The sequence below is a fragment of the Peromyscus leucopus genome, chromosome 3, assembly GCF_004664715.2.
Source record: "Peromyscus leucopus breed LL Stock chromosome 3, UCI_PerLeu_2.1, whole genome shotgun sequence".
Taxonomy (NCBI): Eukaryota; Metazoa; Chordata; class Mammalia; order Rodentia; family Cricetidae; genus Peromyscus; species Peromyscus leucopus.
The window spans coordinates 64,157,758-64,183,627 of record NC_051065.1 but is presented as its reverse complement, the minus strand read 5'-3'; the positions used below and the strand labels follow the sequence as shown (position 1 = coordinate 64,183,627).

At 46.0% G+C, this 25,870-nt stretch overlaps 1 protein-coding gene across 4 annotated transcripts in view; it reads right to left on the bottom strand.

Annotated features, from left to right (window-relative positions):
• The window catches only part of Dpp6 (dipeptidyl peptidase like 6), an 876,452-nt gene that overhangs the window by 216,727 nt on the left and 633,855 nt on the right, over positions 1 to 25,870 (bottom strand). For all 4 annotated transcript variants that reach the window (XM_037204345.1, XM_037204347.1, XM_037204344.1 and 1 more), the window contains exon 5: positions 18,772 to 18,846. In XM_037204345.1, coding sequence (XP_037060240.1) covers positions 18,772 to 18,846 — 75 coding nt within the window. The remainder of the gene's footprint in view (positions 1 to 18,771; positions 18,847 to 25,870) is intronic.

The window sequence follows — 25,870 nt, the reverse complement described above, 5'->3', positions numbered from 1 at the left end:
AGCTTGTAAGAGTCAGAGGCAGCAGATGGCAACTATGAAACCATGTTTCCTGGACACATCAGGAGAGCTGCACAACTATCATTCTTGGTTTTGCCGCCTAGATGAAACTTTATTCCTCCCCCGGCATAGCCCAGGACCCAGAGCTATACTACTCACTCTCTTCTTTGTCCACTCCCCACCACCACTCAGCATAGCCATTATCCTCTGTTGTTCTTGCCAGAGACAGTGTACAGTCAGTAAGACATCCAAACAGAACAGACTATCTTGGCTTGAGTAAATGGTCCCTGCCTTATTAGTAACGAAAGCCACACTGCCAAGCTGTGCTCTTTCATTTCAAATGCGGGTCCAGCATGGAGGCACCTTCTGTTTAGGATAAAATTGAATGATACAAGATCGAGAGGCTCTGAAGAGACAGTAAGAGATGATGCAGAAGAGAAGCTCCAAAAAAGACAAAGAGGTCGTTTTTTGGTTAATGGAAAGAAGACTTGAGTCTATGTGTTAGTTTTCCTTTGTCTTTGGCACATGTGCTCTCGGAGAATTCAAAGTTTGGAGACACTCACTCCACTGAGGGATACTGAATTAGGTAATCTCAATTGTCAACTTGGTGAGAACTACTATCACCTAGGTGATAGGCCTCTAGGCGTGCCCATCAAAGGTTGTCTTGATGAGGTTCATTGAGGTGGGAAGACCTGTCCACTGTGGGTGGCACCATTCCCTGGACTGAGATCTTAGACTTTATAAAGAGGAGAAAGTGAGCTGAGTAGAAGCATTCACCTCTCTCTCTGCTCCTTGACTGTGGATGCCATGTGACTATCTGCCTCGGGGTCCTGCTGCTGTGACTTCCCTGCCACGATGACTGTAACCTTGAACTGTGAGTGAAAACAAACCCTTTTCCCCTTAAGTTGCTCTGCTAGGGTGTTTTTTTTTAATTAGACAAGTTTACTTGTTTGTTTTTATTTTTTATTTTTTTTGAGAATTTCATAGATACGCACAATGTATTTCAGTCACACCCTCCCGACACTTCCCTTCCATCTTACTCACTCCACAAGTGTCCTTCACCTCCATATCTCCCTCCTTCCCAATTTCATGTCTTCTTCTTAGTTTATTTTTTATATGACCCATGGAGTCCAGTTAGTGACACCCACATGCCCATGGGTGAACGGCTGCCCACCAGAGCATGGGCAACCTACCGGGGCTCATAGCCCTTAAGAAATGTATCTTATTATGGCAGCAGAAAAAGCCAGCTGCCACAGATATGGGCCACGTTGCCACATGAGAGACAATTCCATATGCTGCTATAGCAGCATCTTTAGTCTTGCTTTATAACATCTTCTTTTAATAAGATAATGACAGCCAAGGGCAAAAAGGCCTCATTTTCCTAGTCAGGGGAAGAACTTCCCTGACTCTCCCTTAGCACTGCCCCATTCACAGAATGAAATAAAAATCTAGGGTTCCTGTAAGAAGCAAGAACATGAGATCAGATGGGATAAGATCTGCACCCCAGGGGACAATGCACTTAGCTGTGTACACATTTCACAGCTAATTACATCAATCACTTATTCAGACACTGCACAAGGTGGCTCAGATGCCAGCAGTCTGGAGACATGGCCCAGGGCACACCCTCAACTGTGTAAAGGAAAAACCAGAGCCTAGAAAAAGAGCACCCCTCAGGCCTATGGAGGTCACAGGGTAGTTACAGAAAAGGATGCATTTGGTGTTGCAATAGGGCTGTGCCACCTCTGGGTGACCACTGGTTATGGGAAGGGGGAGGGTTGTCTGGGATGGGGGAGGGCTGTACAAACTTAAGTAAATTACAATAAAATTATGAATTGAGCCACCATGTCACATCAGTAGCATCAAAGAGCTGGATAGCCCCATGTGGGTGTGCCACCATGTTCAACAGTACAACTATAGGACTTAGACAGGGAACCCTGTGGAATACACCTTTACACTATGTGAATATATGTCACTGTTATTGGTTTAATAGAGAAGCTGACTGGCCAATAGCTAGATAGGTAGAGGTTAGGTCATGACTGCTGTGAGTCTGTATGCGCAGATTATGTCTAGAGAACACTCTTTTCTTGTGCTCATTCACTGCTCTGGCTCTTACAGCCTTTCCGTCTCCTTTTCTGCAGTGGTTCCTGAGCCATGGTTAAAAGCCCAATGTACAAGATTAAGGAACTAAGAAAAATGATAAATTTTTAAAATAAGCCCATGGGGAAGTCTACCTTCCTGCGAGAAAGGTAAAGAAGGGTAGTGTGCACCCCCTTTCTTACAGCACATTTGCTCATCGGCCCCACTGAGCAGGTGGAATCCCGGGTGTGAAAAGATGCTGCTAAAGCTGGTGACCATGTGCCACCATCCCTGCTATTACCAACTTGGTGAAATAGCAAAGTCAAAGTAACCAACAAGCCCAGGACCAGCACACCCAGGCAGCAGCTAAGGCCTAGGTGTGGGTGAAGTGGCGCGTGCAGGCAGGTTTCAGTGACCGTATGCTGCTTGGGTTAACAAATGGCTTTGCAAGAATGGAGTGTTCCATTCCAGTTTAATGAGCCTTCTGCTCATTCATGAATAGACCATCTATCACCAGTGTATAGGTAGCTGTATGCATGTCGTGATCATGTAGTAAATGCCAGAGGCACTTTTTGCCTCCAGACACAGAGGAAGGCTGTATGATTATTTTAAAACTACAGATTTCAATTTAATGAGAACATGTCTTAGGAACACACACGTGATTAGTTCAGTGAGGCTCATAGAAATTTGGGTTCCAGGGAGAAGCCAGCTCCTTTAATTTGCTGACTGTGACTAAGTTCTGAGTGTATAAGCAGACAGCTCAGTATAACCTGTTGGATGAAGTCCTAGAATACATCAGTCATAGGCCAACAAAGGCAAGAAGAGTCTCAGTCATGGGAGATGTTCTCTATGCTGTGAATGTGTTGCTCTGATTGGTTAATAAATCAAGTGCTGATTGGTCAGTAGCCAGGCAGGAAAAATAGGCAGGACAAAGAGAGAGGGGAATTCTGGGAGGACGAAGGCTGAGACAGACGCTGCCAGCCACCATGATGAGATGTAGATGTTAAGATACCAGTAAGCCATGGGCCACATGGCAGCTTATAGATTAATAGAAATGGGTTAATTTAAGATATAAGAACAGATAGCAAGAAGTCTGCCACAGCCATACAGTTTACAAGTAATATAAGTCTCTGTGTGTTTACTTGGTTGGGCCTAAGCGGCTATGGGACTGGCAGGTGAGAGAGATTTGTCCTGACCCTGGGCCAGGCAGGACCAGGAAAACTATAGCTACAGAAACCTAAGCTAAGGGTTACTTCTTTCTGTAAGGGCTGAGAGAAACTTTAAATGTGAGTGCACACAGGTGTATATTCCATCCAGAAGCTTGCCACAGTGCCATTCAAGGATGCATGAGGGAACTGGAGTTAGCTTGTCCCCTTGTCAATATTTATCGGGGCCCATTGCTAGGATCTCTCAGAACAAGTCATTCTAGCCATGAGGTTCCAACCCTTCTTGATGGTTATACCTCTGGGGTACTCTGGAATGGAGTAGTATGAGGAGAGGATATTTACCAGGGTCGGTGAGGGCCTGTCTCTCCAGCAGCACACAATGCCTGTGCACCTATGAGGCATGTGATGTGAAGGCTCTCCCTGTGGTTCTCCAACCTGACATCACCCACAGCTGCTCTGTTATTATCTGGGGGAGCACATGTACCTGGACAACCTAATGCCTTGTCCGCATTGGAGATGCAGATATACACTAGTTCCCTCAGCAAGTCCTAGAGCCTCAGGCCCTGTTCCTTGCTGTGTCTGAAAGAGATCCACCTGTGTGGGACACGCAGCCAATCTTGTGTTGGGCATGTTGACTGCTGACATCAATTTATACAGGGTAGCCAAAAAGAGAGATGAGTCAGGCCACAGAAAACAGTGGCCCTGAGCAAAACAATGGGCTATAAGCTGGACTTTGCCATTACCAAGACACATGGCTTTGAAGGCATCAGCTCCTATTTTCTGGCTGTGCTTCTTTCTTTCTTTAGGGACAGCATCTTATTGTTATGTAACCCCGGTTGACCTTGAAATCATGATCTTCCTCCTGAGAGATAGGAGTACAGAGCTGGGCCACCATGGCGGCAATCAAACTTCCTGGGCTTCACTTTCCTTATCTTTAGAGTGGGAAAGGAGAGAGTCATCTCAGACAGGCCCTTAGCAGTTCCAGGAGGCGGTTTTGGTAAGGAAAGAGGAGGCTAGGGATTGGGAGATAAAACCCAGCATGCACTCTAGGGAGGTGTGCAAGCTATGTCTGCAACCCAGGCATGATGGCTCCACTGTGGGCACGTGGTGCTTAGGACCATCCTTAGGCAGTGACATTTGGGTATGGCTCCATGGGGTACACAAAGGGGTATGGGAAGCTGCAACCAGAAGAGGTGAGAGGTGACAAGCATGAAGACCAGCGGCATCTTTCCCAGTGGCCCTGGTTCTTGTAAGTGTCCCCACCTGCTCAACATCACAGCATCACAGGCAACGTGAAGTCTGGCCCCTTCCCTGGAGAGCCACAGCACCACAGAGGTAGTCCTGTAAACCTTGTTCCTTCCATAGCAACAAGGACCATGACATGTGGGGCTGGAGAAGCAGCGGAATACACAGCAGGAACAGGGGAGCATGGGCACTGAGGCTGGTGGTAAGAAGTGTCTGCCTAAGTCAGGAAACATACATGCTGGGGTGCATGCTCTACAGGCCCCTTTGCTCTGGCTCTGCTCTCCTGCCCCAGACACTAATTCATTCTCTAAGATCCCAGGAGGATCGACTCCACTCTCATCAGCTGCCTTGAGTGGCTACCTTCCCCGAACTTCAACACCAGGTTAGGCCCAATTCTGCCCCAGGCTGGTGACCTAGCTTCTTCCTGCTGGAGTGAAAGGCTACTTCAAGTCCCTGGAGCCTGGCCTCCAGCCTCTACAGGTTAGCAGTGATGGTTCACAGGGCTAGGTACTGGCTCAGCTTCCCTCTCCAGAGAGCTGGGTCCTTGAGTGGCTTCCCACCTCATCAGGCTTTCTGAGGGCAGAGATTCTGCAGCTGGACCATGGTGGGATGGTCAATAAGGGCCACCTGACTGTTGACACCAAAGTTGCGCATTTATTGGCCCATCTTCCAGTTTAATCTGGTATTGCATATGACACCAAATGACAGATAAGTCCTTATGGCGAAATATTTAATGTCCTAAGTGTGAAACCAAAACAGTGCTGAGGTAACCTGAGATTTTCCTCATATTTGAATGTGAAGATGCTTGCTTTAAAGCTGGACCTGAAAGTTTAGATACTATTCATTGCTATTTATATGCCATTCTATGAAAGACCAAGCTGCAGGGACAGAGGAAGGCCAGAAGTTGCCAAGGGCTGTGGATGGCAGAGATGTTTGTCTACAAGGTCAGCTCAAGGAGGTTTCTAGATCAATGAGGTTTTTCATGGTTGTGATTTCTGGTCTTGGTTACAGAGCCTATACAGGTCTCAAAACTCACAGAACTGCAGCAGACACGAAACTTATCACCAGCAGAAGAGGAGGAAAAAAATTCAATTTGTACTCCATGGTATAAAAAAAATGTTTCCTAGTTGAAAGCAAGGTCGGTGTTCCCAACAGGTGGGTGGTACCATAACAATGGGCCAGCAGTAGTAGTGTATGCATCTGGTGCATTCCGAGCTGTCAAGACGAACTGTGAGGCATTCTTCAATATTTATCATGCTAAAGGCTTCTTTTCATGAATGGCAATGAGACACACCTCAGCAGAACAGATCTCTTATTTGTGTGGCTTATCCAAAGCCCATCTTATTAAAGATAATAAAACCCTAGAAGCTGCGACTGTTTCCAGCCATGGTAGGCTTCCTGACAACATGGGCCAACATTCCCTTGCATGGATTCTCCTGCCCTGGAAGGGGCCATTAGTACTGACATGGACAACCCTACTGTGTAACTGTGTATATCCTGTAGGAACGGCTATGAAGCAGTCAGAGGCACCTGCTGAGCTCTGAAAAGTCCGCTGTGTTGTCCTGCTCTTTCCTCTGAGCCAAACTGCTGCTGTCTTCAAGAGACTAGCAGTACCCTCTTGTTGAGCCCATCATAACTGCACATGTGGACTCCAGACATTCTCTCCTTGAAGGGGTGTGGACAGTCACTGGACCCCACCTAGTGTCTGCCACCTCCTTCCAGCCATTTTTCTGAGTTTCTGTTCTAATTGCAAGTCATCTCTGGGGTCTCAGGGAGGGACTAGAGTGCATAGGCAGGGAAGACTAGGGGAGGGGGCTCTGTCCATGTGGCTGTAGAGAACAGCCATCTGTTCTGGTGAAGACTTTCTAGTTGGGATGACTTGGGGTGACCCATAAGCCAGCCAAGAACCCTTCCTGCTTATGAGCAAGCCCCATAAACTCACTGGCTGAACTTTGGTGGAATGAAACTCTGATTTGCCATTATTATACTGTTAACACAACCCAGGGAGCTTTAGCCACACTCGGGGTGGAGACATAAGGGTTGTGAAACCTCCCACACGTGTGTGGTCAGGGAAGCCTTCCTGTTGAGGGGACATGAAGGGGTTGGGAGGATTCTGAGACTGGAATGAAGGAGGCCGAGGGCTGCTGGTGGAAGGCACAGTGAGGACGAAGGCTGGAGCTGAGAGCAGCACAGGGCACATGGGAGAGTGGAGGAGTGACGGACGCTGCAGTGGACACGGCTGAACCAGGATCCCTCTGGAAGAGCGCCTCAGAAGACTGTGGCAGGGGACGGTGGGGGCAGCCAAGCTGAGGAATGGGTCACCCAGCTGACACGCAGAATTGTCACCCTGAAGACAATCCGGAGAACACAGAATGGTGTGTGTGTGGGAAGTATGATACAAAGTGTCCATGGAGAGGTGACAGATAGGGATGGGACACACCAGACAGTGGCGATAAGGAGAGATGGGACATCTATGAAAGGCTGGGGAGTGGCAGGGACACCCAGGCCAGGGCAGACACAGGTCTAGGCTCAGAGTCCTGGCAAACAGGTGTATTTTCTACTGCATTGATTTTACAGGCATGAAGGGTCCAATCTGAGGTGAAGAGATGGGTTCAGTTTATAGCCACTGTGTCCAAGGTCCCTCAGGCTGGAAGGAGACCGTGGGAACCATGCATCGGAAGCCATGGCAAGAGAGCTGCACAGAGGCAGGACTGGTTGGGTCGCTGCCATCTAGAGGATTGCGTCTTAAACTCTGGAGCACACACACTCAATGTCTGGCTATCCTTCCTGCACGGTAGGGTTAGGCAGAGCCTGCAAGTCAGCATGGGGGAGAGTTCCTTCCAGGTGCTTCTTGTGTCAGCCAGTGCCCTGCCAGGGACCGCAGCAGTAGATCAAGCAGCTCAGGGACAGTATGCATCTGAGAAGAGAAGGTGACCTCACAGAAAACTGTGAGGAAGACCCACCGAGTCTGCACACAGGATGGATTCTTGGCTGAGTAGGTGAAAGGGGCAGCTGAAGACAGCTGAGCATGTAGCCCAGATGCCTAGTGGGGAGGGGAAGTGACCTCAGTTCTGCCATGAGGCCATGGGGAAGCCATGAATCTAGGGAAGCCAGAATCAAGAATTCTGCTGGTAGAATCACTGCACCCTTCTCTGTGGTGGGGAGGGGCATGTGCAGAGGGCTGGTCATCCAGCATAGCAGGTCATGGTGTCCAGGGAGGTGACTCACAGTGTGACTCAGCATCATCAGCCTCCTTAAGGTTCAGTGTCTTCCTCTGTAAATGGGGACAAAAGCAGGACCTGTTGTCCTAGCTGTCAGGAAGCCTGGGACTCAGCACATAGTGGAGGGGAGGGTGCGGACTGAAAAGAAAAGTTGCGTCCATATGCTTCTGCTCTCAGTAGCTGGCCATGAAGGTAAGGAGGAGGAGGAGAGAACTATGGGTAGAAGCAGAGCTCCTCTGTCTTCACTTCACTTCATGATGAAGAGGTCTGAGCACACTTGGCTGTTTGAGGGAGGCAGCTGAGTGGGGAAGTAGACGGTAACAGGGCTGGGAACCCTTGAGGTCCACACCATAGCCAGCACATGGGCAGGAGATTGTGAGGAATGGCCTTTAGTTCTATCTACTCCTCTTCCACTACACATTATCTCTGAGACCATCCAACTAGAGCTAGATAGCTATCTACTCCACTCCTGAATTCCAGTACTGTCATAGTCCATCACTCCATGGTTACAAAAATTAAAAAAAAGGGAGGACATGAGAGAAGGGGTGATCTTAATAAGGAGGGGTGTTAGGACGAAGGGCAGGGGAAGTCATGTGACATGGAAGCAGAAGAGAAGCCATCTGTGGAAAGAGTGGGGGTCAACAAGAGGTAATGAGAGGACTGGAGAGAGGGGAGGATAAGGATGGGGTCCAGTGACGGCTGTATGCAAACACCATTCCGTAACCCATTACTTTGAGCTCTAACTTCAGTATTAATAATAAAAAGTATTGCTCTTCTTTTGATAATGGGTCATCTCTGGTAGCTGTCATGGCAGCCAGAAGTCATGGAGAAAGCCCAAAGGTGTGAGCAGTCAGGTGAGGTGCCAAGCACAGTCACAGCCATGTCCCAACACTGTTCTTGTCCACTCACTCTATTCATTTCACAGAATGATGTTTTCCAGTATGCGTTTCCGTTATTCCACAGCAGACTTTTGGAAGATTAACAGCACAAACTCCTCTCCATTCCCACCTTCTGTGAGACACTCTGTGCACTCAAGTACACACACACACACACACACACACACACACACACACACACACACAGACACCTGCAAGCAAAGCCTTGTAGTCTTCTTGTAAAAAGGCCCTGTGGAGCCTGTCAAATTATAGCCATCTAGTGGTGGCAGGGCACTGAGGGGCCAAAGGTGACATGTGATTTGAGGATTGTTCAGGCAATTCAACATTTACTCAGTCATTTCTAGAGATTCAAAAACTGCAGCAATGGACTTGGTCCAAAGTGTCACCACAGCAGCTGTAGCAGCAAACCCCGCCAGCCAAGCTATACCACTGTGCATTAGCATGCAGAGCCTGCCAGAATGTGGCCGAGGGCTCCATCGCTCAGGCTCAGGCTTTTTATGATAATAAAACTCAGGAATAAAGTAAGCCATAAGGCAGAAGCATTGCCTGCTGGAAGATGAAAACCTTTTGCTCTGTGAAGGACTGAATTCCAAGGCACTTGCCATGTGATGTCAAGAGGGCCAGAAACTTTAAAGAATTGGGTCTCCCTACTGGGGAACACACTGAGGACTAAGTGGGAACTCAAAAGGTTTTGAAATCACACCTTGCAAAGTCAGTCTACTACTATTGGAATCATCATTCTGGTGGCCTGCAAGGAAAGCAAGCACATATTCTAGAGTGTTTCTGGCTGTTCAATATCACCCATGCTAAGTGGACGATTGTGTCATACACTCGGCAAGGCTGCAGATGGCATCTGACTTACACATTTTGCTTAAATCATTTCTGTGACACAACGGGGGCTGAATCACAAGTAGAGTCATTCCTAACCCACCACGTTGACTAATCCTTATGGTTTTCAGGAGTATGAAAATCTCCAGCCACAAAGTAGAGATAATGGTCCACAGGAAGTCTCCAAGTCCTAATTGTTTGCTCAGATGGCCAGGGTAGCTTGTTCCATATTAATCAGCCTTGAGTCTCTGCATATAATTGCTGTTAACCAGCTCTCCCTCAATCATAGACAGCAGAATGGGAAATAAGAACAAATCTTTCAGGAAGGACTTGAGTCTTTCACCCCCTTGCTACATCACTGTGATGGGCATTCACAGTAAAGACAATTAAGTATGCTCTGTGTAATATCTGACCTTGTCACTTAGCAAACCTGTGTCTCTCCTCATTTACATTTCATTTTCTTTATTACCAATTACACAAACTTCACTGGTTACGTTAGCTTGTGCAGAGTCTGTCCCCGCAGAGTCTGGTGGTCTTTAAGAGTTATTATTGTGATCACATTATCACAGCCGTGATCCGGATGCTGAGGCAGGCGGTCTCCAGTGCTGTCCCCCAGCTGGCTTCAGCTATGCCTATTAGCTTGCTTGTGTGCTCCAATTCTCCACTGCCCCTCACTTCCCAAACACCTGCTGCTTCTATGGTCCTTGCTTCTCCCAGGAATGCTGATGCTTCCATGTCCTACATACATAGAGCCTGGCCTCAGGAGGTCATCCTGTCCCCTTTGGGAGCCCTTTCTGGTGTCATCTCCCACAATGAGACCTGTCTCCAATTCTCTAGTCCCCCCTCTCCCCAAAGAATCATTGAGTGTATCCCCCAGTAAGGGGCTACCCCTTACTTCCAGGACAGCTGGCTAACATCCATTGGCTCCTTGACTCCTCCCTTCTTGGCCCATTTCTTCTATTAACCTCATCATAAGCTCTGTCTTCGTTCAATACATAACCTGTGCATTTATTTTCTGATAAGAATTCTAGCTTCTACCATTTTTGCTCAGTTTTCTGCAACTTGGATATCTGACATACCGACAACCGCATTTATTGTCAACACACTACTCATTCGTGCTAAGAGATGGAACAGGCTAGATGTTCATCAACAGACAAATGCAGAAAAAATATGGTATATATGCACAATTGAACTGGGTTTAGCTGCAAAGGAAGTCAAGACATTTTCAGGAAAATGGATGGGACTGGAGATTACTATGTTAAACGTGATAAACCAGACTCTAAAAGACAAATACCACATATTTTCATGTTTTCTCTCATGCAAGATCCTAGATCGTAAGTTTCATATATATACAGGGTAGTGTAGGTCATTAACCTAGAAAGGTGACCATGACAGCAAAAAAGTGCTGGAGAGAGGAAGGTACTCAAACACACACAGCATGGGAGCAGAGGGAGGAAACGGGGAAGGGGAGCAGCAAGCTTGAGCAAAGGCGTGGGCAGCAGGTTTGGGGAGGAGGAGCAACAAGACCAAAATAGGGATGAAAAGGCCACAATGAAACCCATTACTTTGTATGAAATTACAAAGCAAAGTTAAGCAAAAACAAAACACGCCCCCCCCCCAAAGAGATCTGGCTACTAAAGACCGCTGTTTGGAAGGACACACAGAAAGGGAAATGTGGGTGTCAGCGGGTGCAATTCCATGGAGTCCTGTAGGCTGCTCATCTTCTCCAGAGAAGAGGGAGCATTACTGAAAGCCAATCTCCCCTCCTACCATCACAGGAGCTGCTGGGGAATCAGGACTAGCCAAGCAGGCTGAGGTCTTGCTGCAGGCACTGACTTTTGAGTCAACCTAATGTGGGTGCTGAGAACTGAACTCAGATCCTTGGAAAGAACAATATGCATCCTTAACCACTGAGCCATCTCTCTAGCCCTCATGTTCTTTAATAATAATAATAATAATAATAATAATAATAATAATAATAATGATTACACATACACATGCATGCATACACACACAATCCACCAAAGATGTGCATGGAAGACCATGGAATTTAGATGGGATTCATTTCACCAAATATGCTGAATCAGGTCTATTCATGTTTGGGTCATTTCCAGCTTTACATAAATAATACATTTCAAAGTCCCTCAGACAGTAAAATAGGCTACATTAACTAACAAAGTGCAGGAAAAAGATTTTTCTTGAATAGGAAATTTGTTTCACTCCTGTAGTGCACAGCACAGCATGAAAATGTCTTTCTTTTGTACTGAGTGGGGTTAAGTATGTAAGGGGAGACGCATGTAGCTACAAGCTGTATGCACCTTCTCTCCTATGACAAGGAAACTAAATGGGATGCCCCTTTCCTCTGAGGCAGCTTATATGGCATATGGCATCATCTCCCCTCTGAGGAGGAAGTTACACTCATCTCTCTCTCTCTCTCTCTCTCTCTCTCTCTCTCTCTCTCTCTCTCTCTCGCTCTCGCTCTCGCTCTCGCTCTCTCTCTCTCTCTCAGAAGGTAGACAGGGCAGCTCTCTCATCTGAATAAGTTTCTCCCCTCCGAGGAGGAAGCTATACATAGCACATTCCATGTGCTCTGAGCAAGAAGCTGTAGATGGTACCTCACACTTCTCTGCCCTCTGAGGAGAAAGCTTACACAGCACCATCTCCATTCTGAGGAGGAAGCTCTACACAGCTTTCTCTCTCTTCTGAGGAAGAAGCTGTGAATGGCACCTCACAGCCTTCTGTCCTGAAGAAGCTGTACAGGACACCTCTGCCCTCTGAGGAGAATGTTTGCATAGCACCCTGTCTCATCTGAGGGGGTAGCTGTACTCAGCACACCATGTGCTCTGAGGAGGGAGGAGGACAGAGTACCTCACATCTCTTCCCTCTGAGGAAGAAGCCATACATGGTTCTTCACACTCCTCTTCCCTGAAAGGAAACTGTACAGGACACCTCTCTCCTGTGAAAAGGAGGCTTATACAGCACCAATCATCTCTGTGAGGTGGAAGCTGTTCAGCATACTTCCTCTCCTCAGAGAAGGAGGAGGAAGAGGAGGAGGAGGAGGAGGAGGAGGAGGAGGAGGAGGAAGAGGAGAAGGAGAAGGTGGCCTGTCTATTCTGAGGAGGAAGCTGGTCTGAGGAGGGAGCCAACCATGGTACCTCACACCACTCCCCTCTGAGGCAGAAGCTGCTGGGGTGTGGGATCTTTCAACTTCCTGATTCATCACTGGCATTTGTTACCCAACTTGGAGAAAAGCAAAAATGATCAAATGTCTGCTACTTGGCTAAAAACCAGCATAGGAAATATTTTAAGAGTTAGAGAATAAAGAAAATGCCACTTTTTGTCTCCCAGGAAGGATAATTACCTGGGGCTGCTCAAGTCTCACAGGTCAATTTCTGGCTTCAGTGCCAATGCCCACAGGGCATGTTGGAGATGGCCAAGAGTCATATGACTTGGTAATGACACTAGGTATGCATCTCAGTCATCTCTACAAATCACCACCTGTATATAGAATAACAGAGCACCTGACTGCCACCCCAGGCTGGCCAGGGGTGCCATCAGCAAGTACAACATAAGATAGGGCTCATTTTGGGTGATATTTTCCCTTATGAGTACATAACTTACAAAATTCTTTAAGAAATGTACCAGCAAACTCAAGGAAATCTAACTATATAAGTTTGTCGCTAAGTTTTAGATTTGGTAGAAAAATTACCATACACACACAAAATCAGATTTTTTTTTAACTTGGATTCTCAAGACAATCATAGTAATACTATAGTTTGAGGGTTTATGTTGTGTCTTTAGTCTACTGATCCTGAACACACAAAAATGGTGAGACAGAGGAGCATCACCTATTAAGAACTGTGTTAGGCTCCTTCTTCACCATTTATTAAATCTGTATCGAATCCAGGCAGGGAAGGTGTTACCCATACTGGCTAGCCTAGTAATTCTGAGTCACTAACAACTAGCTCATCTCCCTTCTCCAACAAACTTGGTAATCATGCAAACACTGAAAAAGAGTGAGGGGAACATCCATCCCCCCAGCACAGGTACTCTCTCAAGGCCATGCTGAACTCACACCTCCTTGTTTCTCTCACTTCTTGGAGCTTTGGGAGCCATGTGAGAAAGAGGGCCAAGGAGACATAGGTACAGGGGCAAGCTCTGAAACAGCTTCAGAGACTTCCCAACTCGCCAGTCCATACTTCTTGTGATGGGCTGGACCCCGTATCTAGCAAATGGACTATGGTAAGATGAGGGGGCCTCTGCAATGGATCAGAAGTACTGACAGCACCTGCCCTGTCAACACTCTTCTTGCTTGCTGCTCCAAGGAACAAGCCACTAAATTTTCCAGGGTCTTTGGAGGGAGATCCTGAGTCTATTCTCTGATCTATAGTCCATCAGGGATCCCTGTCAATATCCATGTGAAGGAACTTGGGATGGACCATTCCTCACCAGAGCCTCAAGATGTAACTGTAGCCCAGATGATGATGATGATGATGATGATGAGGAGGAGGAGGAGGAGGAGGAGGAGGAGGAGGAGGAGAACAGTTTTCGAACAGGGTCCTGATCTATAACTCATTATGCAACTCAGTACTTGCATGTCAATGTTTATGGAGAAAGGAGATGAGTTTTGCTGTCTCACTGTTGTTGTGTTTCAGGATCAGTAGAATAAAGATGCTACATAGACCCCTTCCCCTCCGAACTATAGTACTGGACTCATACCAGTCCTCCTGCCTCAGCATATCAAGTGCTGGGATTACAGGTCTGTGCCACAACACCCAGGCATGATAACGACTCTTGACATCAGCCTGTTGACTCAAAGTCAACAGATCCAGCTAACCTGAGCTCTGATTTCTGACCCATAGAAACCATGATACTGTTTGTTTTAAGCCACTGAGTGTTGAGGTCTCTTGTTACATGCATTGGTGACTGAATGCCTGGGCCTTTATTTAGAACATCTTTTGGACAAAATGCTATTTTATTTGGGATAGAATGGTGTTAAGGGGCTTTAAAAACAGTGCCTCTCAATGTCATCTTTAAACATGGAAGTCAAATTATTTGCAAATATTCAGGGCTTTTAAGGAAAGTGTTATCTAAGTGAGAATCTTTTGCAGATAGAATTTCTCTTTCCTCTCACAAAGTGCATATATTTTGAAATGATCTAAGATATTGCAGTTTCAATTATCTTTCCTCTTCCTCTGCAGAGTTTAGGAAATGTGTCATGCTTGCCAGCCACTCTCTGCACAAAGGAACAGGACTGCACTAATGAAGCAGGCTTGTTCTAAAGCATTTTTTTTCCTTATTGGGAGTTAGTATCACTTTCAAACTACAAATTAAAACCTACTATTCCCCTGACATCTAGCTCAGTTCTAAGAGAATTCTCTAGAAGATGTGCCCTAAGAAATCACAGGAAGTTCTTTCTTTCTCTGAAACAGAACTCATGTGACAAACATTAGCTCTTTGAGGCAGGAATAATTGTTAGGGAAGAGATGAGATGGGGAAAATAGAAAATAGATACGCTTTGCAACCATAAGACCGGGACCACGTGCATAGAAACATGATACTCCACATTCCAGGCACACTGCTTACAGACCCACAGGTACTTTATGTCTGGAGAAACATGATTGAGTTTATTCTCAATCAAATATACTTGATAAGTTACATTTTCACAGGGAGGAGAGCCTGGAGTCCCAGCCCTAACCAAGGAGCTATTTGTGGTTGATGCCTGTTGGGAGAGGAAGGGCTGGTTTTCTCCATGGAGTGATATGGGGTATGTCAACCATACCAGGGCAGGCCTACCCTTGGGAGTAGAGAAAAAAATGGACCCTGATGTTTTTATGTATGCACTTTTTGTTTTGTATTATTTTTCCCTGAGAGAGAGAGTGTATGAAGTTGGGTAGATAGGGTAGTGAGAGGGATTTGATCGGAGTTGGGTAGGGGGAAGGAATGTAATCAGAATACGATGTATGAAAAAAATTAATACAGACACTATGTTAAAACTGAAAAAAAGGTCCCTTGGGAAATGCTGTGCACCCCCTGGGGATACTAAACCTTTCAACCGTGTGCTGCAGTAAGGAAACACTTAACTTTAATTACAGTTCTCAGATTTCTTTGCGTATGAATTATTTTATATTATTAGTAAATTAATCATTATATTGCTAACCTAACCCTCTTAATAATAATTACTAACCACAGCTTAGGAAGCCTTGTTCCATCCCACTTATTCCATAATTACAGGTTAGGACTTACCCTGTGAAAGCACCCACCCCCTTTTCTAGAAATGTTTACAACTTTGTTCATCTGGTTAGGACGTCCCCCCCACCAGATGGACAAACAGGAATCCATGCACATCCCCTTTCCTGTCTCCTCCAGAAACAGAAGGGATTCTGGGAATCTGTGCTCACAATTGATGGCATAGTGGCCACTCGGTACTGAAACCACTAGCAACTGCTTCTGCTCAAGTTACAAGTATAGATGGACTTTTAACTATGGAATTTTCATATTTTGCTGGTTAGTTTTTATTGTTAACTGGACACAGTCTAGAGTTACCTGGGAAAGGGACCTCACCTGAAGAAGCACCTCCATCCTAGTGGCTGGGGCAAGTCTGTGAGGAACTGTCTTGACTGATGATTGGTAAGAGTGGGCTCAGCCCACTGTTGGAGGCATCAGCCCTAGCAAGGGGGTCTGGGCTGTATAAGGACACTAGCAGAGAGCAAGCCAGAAAGTGGGCCAATCACGCTCCCTTTATGGTTTCCACCTCCAGGTTCTTGCCTTGCATTCTAGCCCCAATTTTCCTTGATGATGGATCCTGACTTGGAAGAGTCACACCCCCCCCCCCCAAAAAAAAAACACCTCTTTACTCTCTTAAGTTGCTTTTGCTCATGGTGTTTATCACAAGAAGCAAATACTTTTTTTTAAATATTTAAATGTTTTTATTGTTCTCTGACCTTTCAAATTTTTGTGTTTTCTTTTGGCTGAGAAAACTAATGGAACTTTTGTTTTTGACCCTATTTTAGATTTCAATAAAAACTGCTGAGTGAGAAAGGGTCAAATCAAAGGTCTCATTTCTAGCTAGTGTTCCATGTGTTAAGACTAATGGGGGTGAGAACATAGGGAAATGGGAGGGTCGAGCTGGAGTGGGGAACAGAGTGGGAGAGCAGGGAAGGAGATACCATGATAGATGAAGACATCATGGGAGTGGGAAGAGGCAGGGTGCCGGGGAAACTCTCAGGAATCCACAGGGATGACCTCACCTTGGACTGCTGGCAGTGGTTGAGGGGGTGCCTGGACTGATCTATTCTGGTGACTGGTCTAGTGAATACCCTAACTGTGATCATAGAGCCTTTATCCAGTGACTGATGGCAGTGGATGCAGGGGCGCCGGGCTGAGCTCCATGGAGAGAGGAGGGATTCCGAGGGCACAGGGAGAGGGGTGTCTAGACCACAATGGGAAGACATGCGGAGATGACCAGCCACACTGGTGGAGAAAAATGAACTGTGGACTAATGGCTGTGGAGTGCCTATGGGACTAGACTAGGTCCTCTGGATATGGGAGACAGCTGTTTAGCTCAAACTGTTTGGGGACATCCGGGCAGAGAGATTGGGATCCATCCCCGGTGCATGGGCAGGCTTTTGGAAGCCCAGTGCTTGTGGTGTGGCACCTTGGTGCAGCGAGGAGGGGCTTGGACCTGCCTTGGCTTAGTGTGCTGGGCTCTGCCGATTTCCCATGGGAGACCTTGATTTGGAGGATGTGGGGATTAGGGGTGGCTTGGGAGGGAGAGGGGGGGGTGGGAGGAGGGGGAAGGGGGGAATCTGTGGGTGGTATGCAGGGTGAGTAGAAAATTTCTTATAAAAAATATTTAAAAAAACAAAAGCTATTACCCACTGTCCCCCCCCCAGTATGGCAAGTGTAATATTTTAATAATTATCAGAAACCATTGTCAATCTCTTGCAAAACAAAACAAAAAAAACCCCAAAACCCAAAGACTCATGTTAGACAAAATCATCTTTACCAAATGGCTGTCAGTTGTGATGGGACCCCAGGGTGTCCTTTCAAAGGAGTCCTGGGGAAGAGGAGAGAAGCTGGCACAGGATCCTTTTATGCACAGATACATGGAACCAAGCACAAGAGCACTCCTGTGCCACTGAGTACCTGACAGTCTCCTTCAGAACATTCTGAGGAAGAAATACAAGATTCGCTTTGAAGGTTTCTGGGGGGCAGGACACACTGGACCCCCGTTGGCTGATTCAGTGATTAAACGATTTAAGATAGCCTGAACTTCAGTCTGGAGCAGAAAATCCAGAGCACTTGGGGTGCCTGAATGCACCAAACTTTGGGAGTTTCTGAGGGTGGTGAAGGGAGCTGTGAGAGTTGTCCTCTGTGGATACCATGCTCAGCTGCTCAAAGCTTCAGGCAGCCAGCTGAGGGCTGGGCACACCAAATAGGGCAGTGCCGAGGTCGAAGCTCTCCCTTTAGAATTGAGACTCACCCGAGCAAACAGACCCAGATGCCCAACTGTCCCAGAGAATTTAAAGACTGAAAATGAACACTCTTGGATAACAGATATTCAAAAAATTAAGAGAGAGTTTCAAAGGTCTACATTTATTGTAATAAGGTTGAAATATCCATAAATAGCCTGGTTGCCAAACTTTTTAGAAAATTTAGAATTGGATTGCTGCTCCACACACACCAATTCTCCAGCTTATGCCACAAGATTGAAATCAATACCCCTTCTCATGCAAGGCTCACCACAGAGCCTCTCTGATGGGAGACACCTCTCAGCAGCTTTTACCCCATGGGAGAGGCAAGAAACACTAATTAGATGATCTCAGGAGAACCGGAGACCAGTAAACTGGAAGGGGCTGGGAATGAGAAAGAGCCAGCCAGGGAATGGATGTTTAGGCAGCTGCTCAAACCCAGGGTGAGAAATTTTCAGCAAGTTTTAGGGTGCAGGAGATTGATAAAGCACCAGCAAACAAGAATATACATAAGGGAAAGTGATTTAACTTTCATCAGGACGCTGGCATGGCCAGGGAGTGCAGGCAGAACCCACTGGCAGCTGCCTTTTGTTTCAGGGCTAAAATTGATCAATTCACTGGGAACCAGGGAATAGAAGTACAGGGGTAGCTCCAAGGAGACTCATGTCCCCCAGGAAACCCCAGGAAACAGCTCTTAAAAGGAGTCATTGTTTTTCCTGCCAAGAATGATTTTATGTCTCTCCTCTCTGCCATGTGGCAGCATGACACATGAAAGGGGCTGTCTCAGGGTTGGAGGTGCATTCAGGAAGCACTCCCAGAAGGTAGCAGCATAGAAGATCATTCCTCTACCTAAGGGAAAGAGACTTACCGGTTCCACATTATAGGAAAACAACGCATACTCCTTATCCGGGGATATTTCATATCTGATGGCTCTTAAGGATTCCTAAGAGGAAAAAAGAAAACAGAATTTACAGGTGTCGCCCATAACAACTCTGAGTCCTAGTAACACTAGAGACACCCTCAAAATCCTCTACTGAGATAAGCTAAGCAGTGAACCAGTAATATTAAGTACAGCTATATCTTTTCTTAGTTAGCCAATCAAAATGTAGCTAATTGATGCTTTCAAAAATTCTGTTTGTGCTGTATTTCAAGTTTCAACAAAACAGTCCTTACTGCGTCTGCTGAAGCAAATCAATGGAAACAAACATAAAAACAAGCATCATTTTCCTGTAAGACCCCCAATCTCTCAATGCCTAATTATCATCTTTTTCTTTCATTCTTATATTTAGAAGCATAAGCTCAGCAGAGTTGTTACTAAACAGAAGTAACACACTGTTCTGTAACTTGTCTCTTTACCATGTGGGATTCCCTGGGAGTCAGCACACAGAGGGCATGCTTGCTTTTCTGCCAAATTCCCTTGTCTCCAGCCCTCAATGTGGATACGTGCATCACCAACCACGAGGTTCCTCTGACCTACCCTGCCCTCTGCCCTTGCACACACTCCTGCTCTGACCCCACCCCACCCACCCGAAGGCCCTCATCATTGGCCTGGTGTCCATCACTCCACAGTGCTGCAGTGACCACTTAGAGAGTGAGCCACACCGTTGAAAGTGATAATGCCTTATGCATCTTTGTGTCTCAGCTTCTTCTCATGCAATGAGATCTTAAGGAGATGATTGCAAGGAGCTGGTTTGTCTGGATTATTGCTCTTTGTGCTAGATGTATAACCTTCATGTGCCTTCATTCATGCAGTCAGTCTTCACTAAAGGCAGGGTGGTTCTCAGCGGCTGCATTCCAAAAGCCACCGTGAACACCAAATCAGTGCACGCTGGATCCCCACATCTAGGGGAACCCAGGACTTTGCTCCTCATGCCTCTGTGTCCACATTTTCACCACCTGATCAAGATGTAGTGTTCTGAATTGTGTGTTTCTGTTGAAAGATACCTGACTGACTAGGCATGGCTGAACCATTAGCATTAACTCCTGGCCAGAAGCACTGGAACAGCCACACAAAGCTGAGCCTGCACCCACATTATCTCCATTGGGTGCACACACTACAACCTTCCAGTTCTCAGGAGCACTAGACCTGGGAACCCCTGTAAGTGTGAGAACACCCACAAATAAACATGTGGCAAACACAGTGCTCTGCAGTCCACAGAGAAGGAGCAACTGTTCACAGTGTGAGAGCTGAGCAAGAAAGCAGAATGTTCTGTGCTCTGTCTCAGCTGACACACCAACGCAGGACCAATGCAGGATGGCTCAAATGTGTTCATGCCATGATGGAGATGACTCCAATGTTCTGAGAGTGTAATCCTGTGGGGTGCAGTAAACCTCATCACATGGAGAATCTCAGCTCCAGAAACTGTGAGCAGGGGAGCAACTGTACAGCAGCTCCCATCCGCTGTGACTAAGAGCAGCACCACACTAAAGACTCTACCCACGTGTCTCTATGGATGTGGGCCTGTAACTGTTTTTAAAGGTTAAGCATTTAAGGGCTAGGATGATGATGAATGGTAGTTTAAAAAAAAGTTCAACAAATTTTGATAAATCATTTTCCTCAAATGATTTATACCCCACTGTGGATATGTGGACACACAGTCCCACCCTCCTCTGAAGTAATTTGTAATGTGATTGTCTCTCAGTTTTGACCACTGTAGGTGTCACTTGGGGTTTCTGTGGTAGTTTAGCTCCTAGGCATAGTCACTCCTTGTTATCTATGGTACAGGTCATGTTGGCCTTATCTGCACAAGATTGACCAGCTGAAGGTGCCTGAGAGTATTCTATGCTCTGATGTTCTCCTGCTCTCTCCTGAACTCCTGCATCCCACCCCCACTATTTAGCCCACATCACTCTTCTCCCGGTACCCAGGGTGTTGTTTTGGTAAATGCCATAGTTCAGCTGTCACCATACTAGACAACCTATCCCTCCCCTCTCTCTAGAGTACTGTCTGCAATCAGTGGCACGCACGCACGCACGCACGCACGCACGCTCGACCACCTCCCTCCTATGTCTTTTCTTGCTGTTTAGAGCTTCCCATATTCTCTGGCTCCAGGCCTCGGGGTGCAGGTCTAACATTGAGACCTTCACTTTTCTAGAGAAAACCACTCCTTAAGTGACACCATGTAATCTTAGGACTCTAAAAACCACACGCAGCTACCCCCGAGGAGTCCAGTGTACACATACCCTGCTGAGACACCCAAAGCCTGGATGGGACCTTAAGTAGACAAACTGTTTCCTTGCAGCTCTACCTGGATGTCTGGTGCTCATCCCCATCCTCTGTCCTCTCTTTCCAGCTTCCGTTTTTCCTCCCTCCTCTCAGATGAGAGTAACTGCTCACAGTGGCGTCTAACTCCCCTCTCCTCCCCCGCCACCCTCTTTTCTCCCCTTCTCTCTACTCTTTTGTATCTTTTATTCAGTTGCTCAGAATTCTCTGAGCTTTCTGTAGAAATATGTTCTGAGCCCCCACGCTCTTGCTTCAGCTGGCACCCTCACCGGGGTGAGCACACTTCCTTGAGATCCTTCCCTGGCTCTTGACTTGATTGGCAACCAGTTTCCCCTCGGTGGTTAGGGTGTTACACTTTGAAATGTGTAATTCACCATCTAGTTCCCTGCTGGAAATCCCCATGAGCTTTTCACTTCACCAGGGGTCACCACTACAGCTTTGAGGACCAGCAGGCCCAGCCTGGCCCTGTCCCCTCACCATAGCCTGCCCATTTCTCTTCTTTATGCTTCTCTCCCATTATTCCTTTCTCTACTCCATCCCAGAGCAGGCCAGGCATGGAACCCTGCAAGGTATACACTTCCTCTTCTCTGCCTGGAATCTTCCAAGCTTTCATTTCCTTAAGGCCACCTTCTAGGTAAATCCTTCAATGGCTAGTGACAGATGAAGTCACAAACAGCCTTGTCTCTGTGTTCCATAAGGCACCATTCTGCTTGTTTTCCTGTGAGCTAACCATTTGCCAAGTTAACAACCACTTTATCTCACACTGTCTGTTCTCCTCGAAAGGAAGGCTGCTGTTTCCCATCTTTAGTCTCCCCCCACAGTTTTGTAGTTTTTCTCATGCAGATCTCACCTCTGTTTTGTTACATTCATCTCTATGTAATATGATGGATGTTTCACAGATGCAAGAATGAATGGTGTCTCAATGTCAATACACAATCACAAGTTGTTGGATTTGGGCATCTTGACTTTACACTCAGAAGTGTTACTAAGTTTAGGTTTGTGGCTTTAAAAATATAGATTCCTTGGAATTTTCCTCATAGTCATCTTTTCTGTGGATAGATTCTTCTCTTCCTACGTGGTACTCAATCCCACTCCACAGAAGTGCTGGCACTGTGAAGGAGGTGGGCATTGCTAGCTTTCCGGACTATGGAGGTGAGGCAGTCAGCCTTTGCCCTTTTGTATGGTGGCCTCTGAGGCTCTCTGAAGGTGACGTCATCCACCTACTCATTAGTACCTTGCTCTGAGATTTCATAAGTCTCTGTTGGGTTTTTATGATGCCTTTTATATATGTATGAGGTGATTTCGTTGTTTTGTTCTCTTTAGTTTGTCAATATGATAAATGATATTGTTTTATCTTCAGATGTGAAGCCAACTGTACATTCCCAGAATAAATTATATCCAACCATGATGTATTATCTCCTGTGAATGTTTCTGGGCTCAATATCCCCATGATACGTTGAAGCTTTCTGTATCTGTGAGCATGAGGGAAACTGGTCTCTAGTAGTATATTGGTTGGGTTTTTATCTCAAAGTGCTGCTGGCTATAGAATAAACTTAGGAAGTATTTCTTCATCCTCTGCTATTTGTTCTGTCTTTCTCAATTTTCCAGTGCTATAACAAAGGATCTGAGACAAATTTATAGAGAGTAATAGTTGATTTGGTCCATAGTTCTGCAATTGGGGAACTCCAAGAGAGAGAGACACAGGCATCTGGTGAGGTTTGTCTGGATGCTCTGTGACACTGAGATAAAAGCAAGGGTACCAGCTCTGGTTTCTCTTCCTCTTGTTACAAAACCACTGGTGTCATCATAGGACCAGATCCCCAAAACCTCATCTACTCCCAATTATTATAAAGAAGTCCACCTCCTTATTCACAGAAGAATTTGGGAGCTATTTTTCTGACACAGGAATTTTGGGGGAAATATTCATATCATAGTAAAACTTCACATTAAATTGATATCTCTTCCTTAAATGTTCAGAAGCCCCTTGAGCCTTACATTTTCTAGATGTAGTTTCAAAACTGTTCCTTCAATTCATGACAGCCATTAGGGGCTGTCTTAGGTACTTTTCCATTGCTATGATAAGACACTACTGTAACTGGAGTATTCCTGTGTCCACCTGGCTACCGCTTAGGCCCAATTAAACACACAGAAACTTGTAGCTAGAGTTTTCCTGCCTTGCCCACAGTTAGGACAAATCTCTGTCACCCGCCAGTCCCACAGCCACTCAGACCCAACCAAGTAAACACAGAGACTTATATTGCTTACAAACTATATGGTCGTGGCAGGCTTCTTGTTAACTGTTCTTATAGCTTAAATTAATCCATTTTCATAAATCTGTACCTTGCCACGTGGCTTGTGGCTTACCGGCGTCTTCACATGCTGCTTGTCATGGTGGTGGCTGGCAGTGACTCCTTCCACCTTCCTGTTCTTTCTTTTCTCCTCTCTGTTAGTCCCACCTATACTTCCTGCATAGCCACTGGCCAATCAGTGTTTTATTTATTGACCAATCAGAGCAATTTGACATACAGACCATCCCACAGCAGAAACTTATATTACTTATAAATTGTATGGCCATGGCAGGCTTCTTTCTATCTGTTCTTATATCTTAAATTAACCCATTTCTATTAATCTATAAGTTACCATGTGGCTCGTGGCTTACCGGTATCTTACATCACACTTCTCCTCATGGTGGCTGGCAGCATCTCCTGACAGCCTTCTTCTCTCAGAAGTCTCTTCTCTGCTTGTCCTACCTATACTTCCTGCCTGGCTACTGGCCAATCAGTGTTTTATTTATCAATCAGTCATAGCAACATATATTCACAGCATACAGGACATCCCACAGCACTTCCCCTTTTCTGTTTTTTTTTTTTTTTTTTTTTTTTTTTTTTTTTTTTTTTTTTTTTTTTTTTTCAAAAAGGAAGATTATCAAAGGAAGCATTTATTCGGGGCTTACAGTTTCAGAGGGTGGGAGTCCATGACTGTCATGGCATGGAGCATGGCAGCAGACAGGCAGGCATGGTTCTGGAGCAACAGCTGAGAGAGCTTTTATCTGGAGACACAACCACGAGGCAGAGAGAGCCCATATCCTGTGACACACCTCCTCCAAGGCCACAGCTTCTAATCTTTCCCAAATAGTTCCATCAACCGGGGACCAATTATTCAAACACATGAGCCCATATAGGCCATTCTCATTCAAACCACCACACCAAGCATGCTGTCATCCAGGTTATGTATGTTGTCAAGTTTACTGGGTTAAGGTTTTATGACCTTCCTAGCATCTGTAGTGATGGCCTCTGGATTATAGTTATTTTCTAAATAAATAAATGATTAGCTTTAATTTGTATTAATGGAGGCAGTGCTGAAGCTGATGTAACATAGGTTGGAGGAAGCTGGGAAGATGCAGCCTCCTGCACCCAGATCAGGCTGCATCCAGCCCCTGATGAATTCAATGAGGTCAAGATCAGCCAAGGCAGCAAGCATTCGAGGTATGCTCAGAGAAGCCCCAGCTCCCAGTCTTAGAGCGACCTCATGCCTTTGTGATGAGCCTGTCCCCAAACCCCCATGGCTGTGGACATTTAGGTCCTAGGCCCACTTTTTCTGTTAGTGAGAATAACAGACAGACAAACTGCCAAACAATCAGGCTCCGTTTCAGCTTCCACTGAGCAATTCCTGCGACCTTCCCTCCTTCCACTGGTTCCTTGCCTTCCACCAACCCACAGGGAAGAAGTATTCATAGATTTCAAATGTTATGTCTTAGTAAACAGAATTGTAAACATCATCCATCTGTGTAGTGATTTATGTTTTTAATGTCTAAAATTTAAAAGTTACCAAGTAGTCTAAATGTAGTCATCATTCTTATTTCAGCTTCTGGGCTTCCTAGTTTTTGAGAAATTCTTTTGTGATTGACTTTTAAAAACTATTATAGACTTTATCACAATTTGGATTGACTTCTGTGCACTTGTGGGTGTCACATGCTCTCCAGTGGCACCGGCAGGGCCCTCTAGGAGGGTCTTGTCTCCCTCAGCTCAGTTCATACCATTGACATGATTCAGAGTCAAAGCCTCATGTGCCTGGAGCCACCTTCTGAACTCTCTAGTCTCTACCACTCCCCGCCCACTTTTGTGTAAAGTCAGACCGTTTTGAGCTTGGACTGTGAGGTCAGAAAGCCCGTGTTTTGCATCCTGTTTACACCATTTTCTATGTGAAAGTTTGAGAATTTCTTGACTTGCTCATGCTTCTGAAAAATGGAAATAATATTTGTTCCCATCTTGTGACTGACGTGAACATTCAGGGAGTAATAATCAGGCCCGGCCACAGCAAGGGGGCAAAGGTGTTGTTGCTGTCAATCTGAGTGCGATGTCGTTAGTGAACTTTCACTGTTAGTAACAGGGCTCATGTTACTATAAGTGCGAGGACTTCATGGCTATCTCAGGTGCTCAGTCTTATAGACAAGGCTGTGCTTTGAGTCAGAAATATCCCCCATAGTTCTGTGTTTTGAATGCTTGTTCTCCAGCTTTAGGATATAGGACACGACTGAAGTAGGCCACTAGGGGTGGGCCTTTGATGGTATAGTCCAGCCTCAGTTCTAATGCTCTCTGCTTCTTGGTCTGTCATGACATGGACTCCTGCTGCTGCTGCCAGCTTTCACCCCTAAAAAGAAAGTGATCTCTCCATGCCTTGTGTCATGAAGGATTGAGCCAAACAGACCTTTCCTTCTTTAAGATGCCTCTGTTGTGTGTTAATA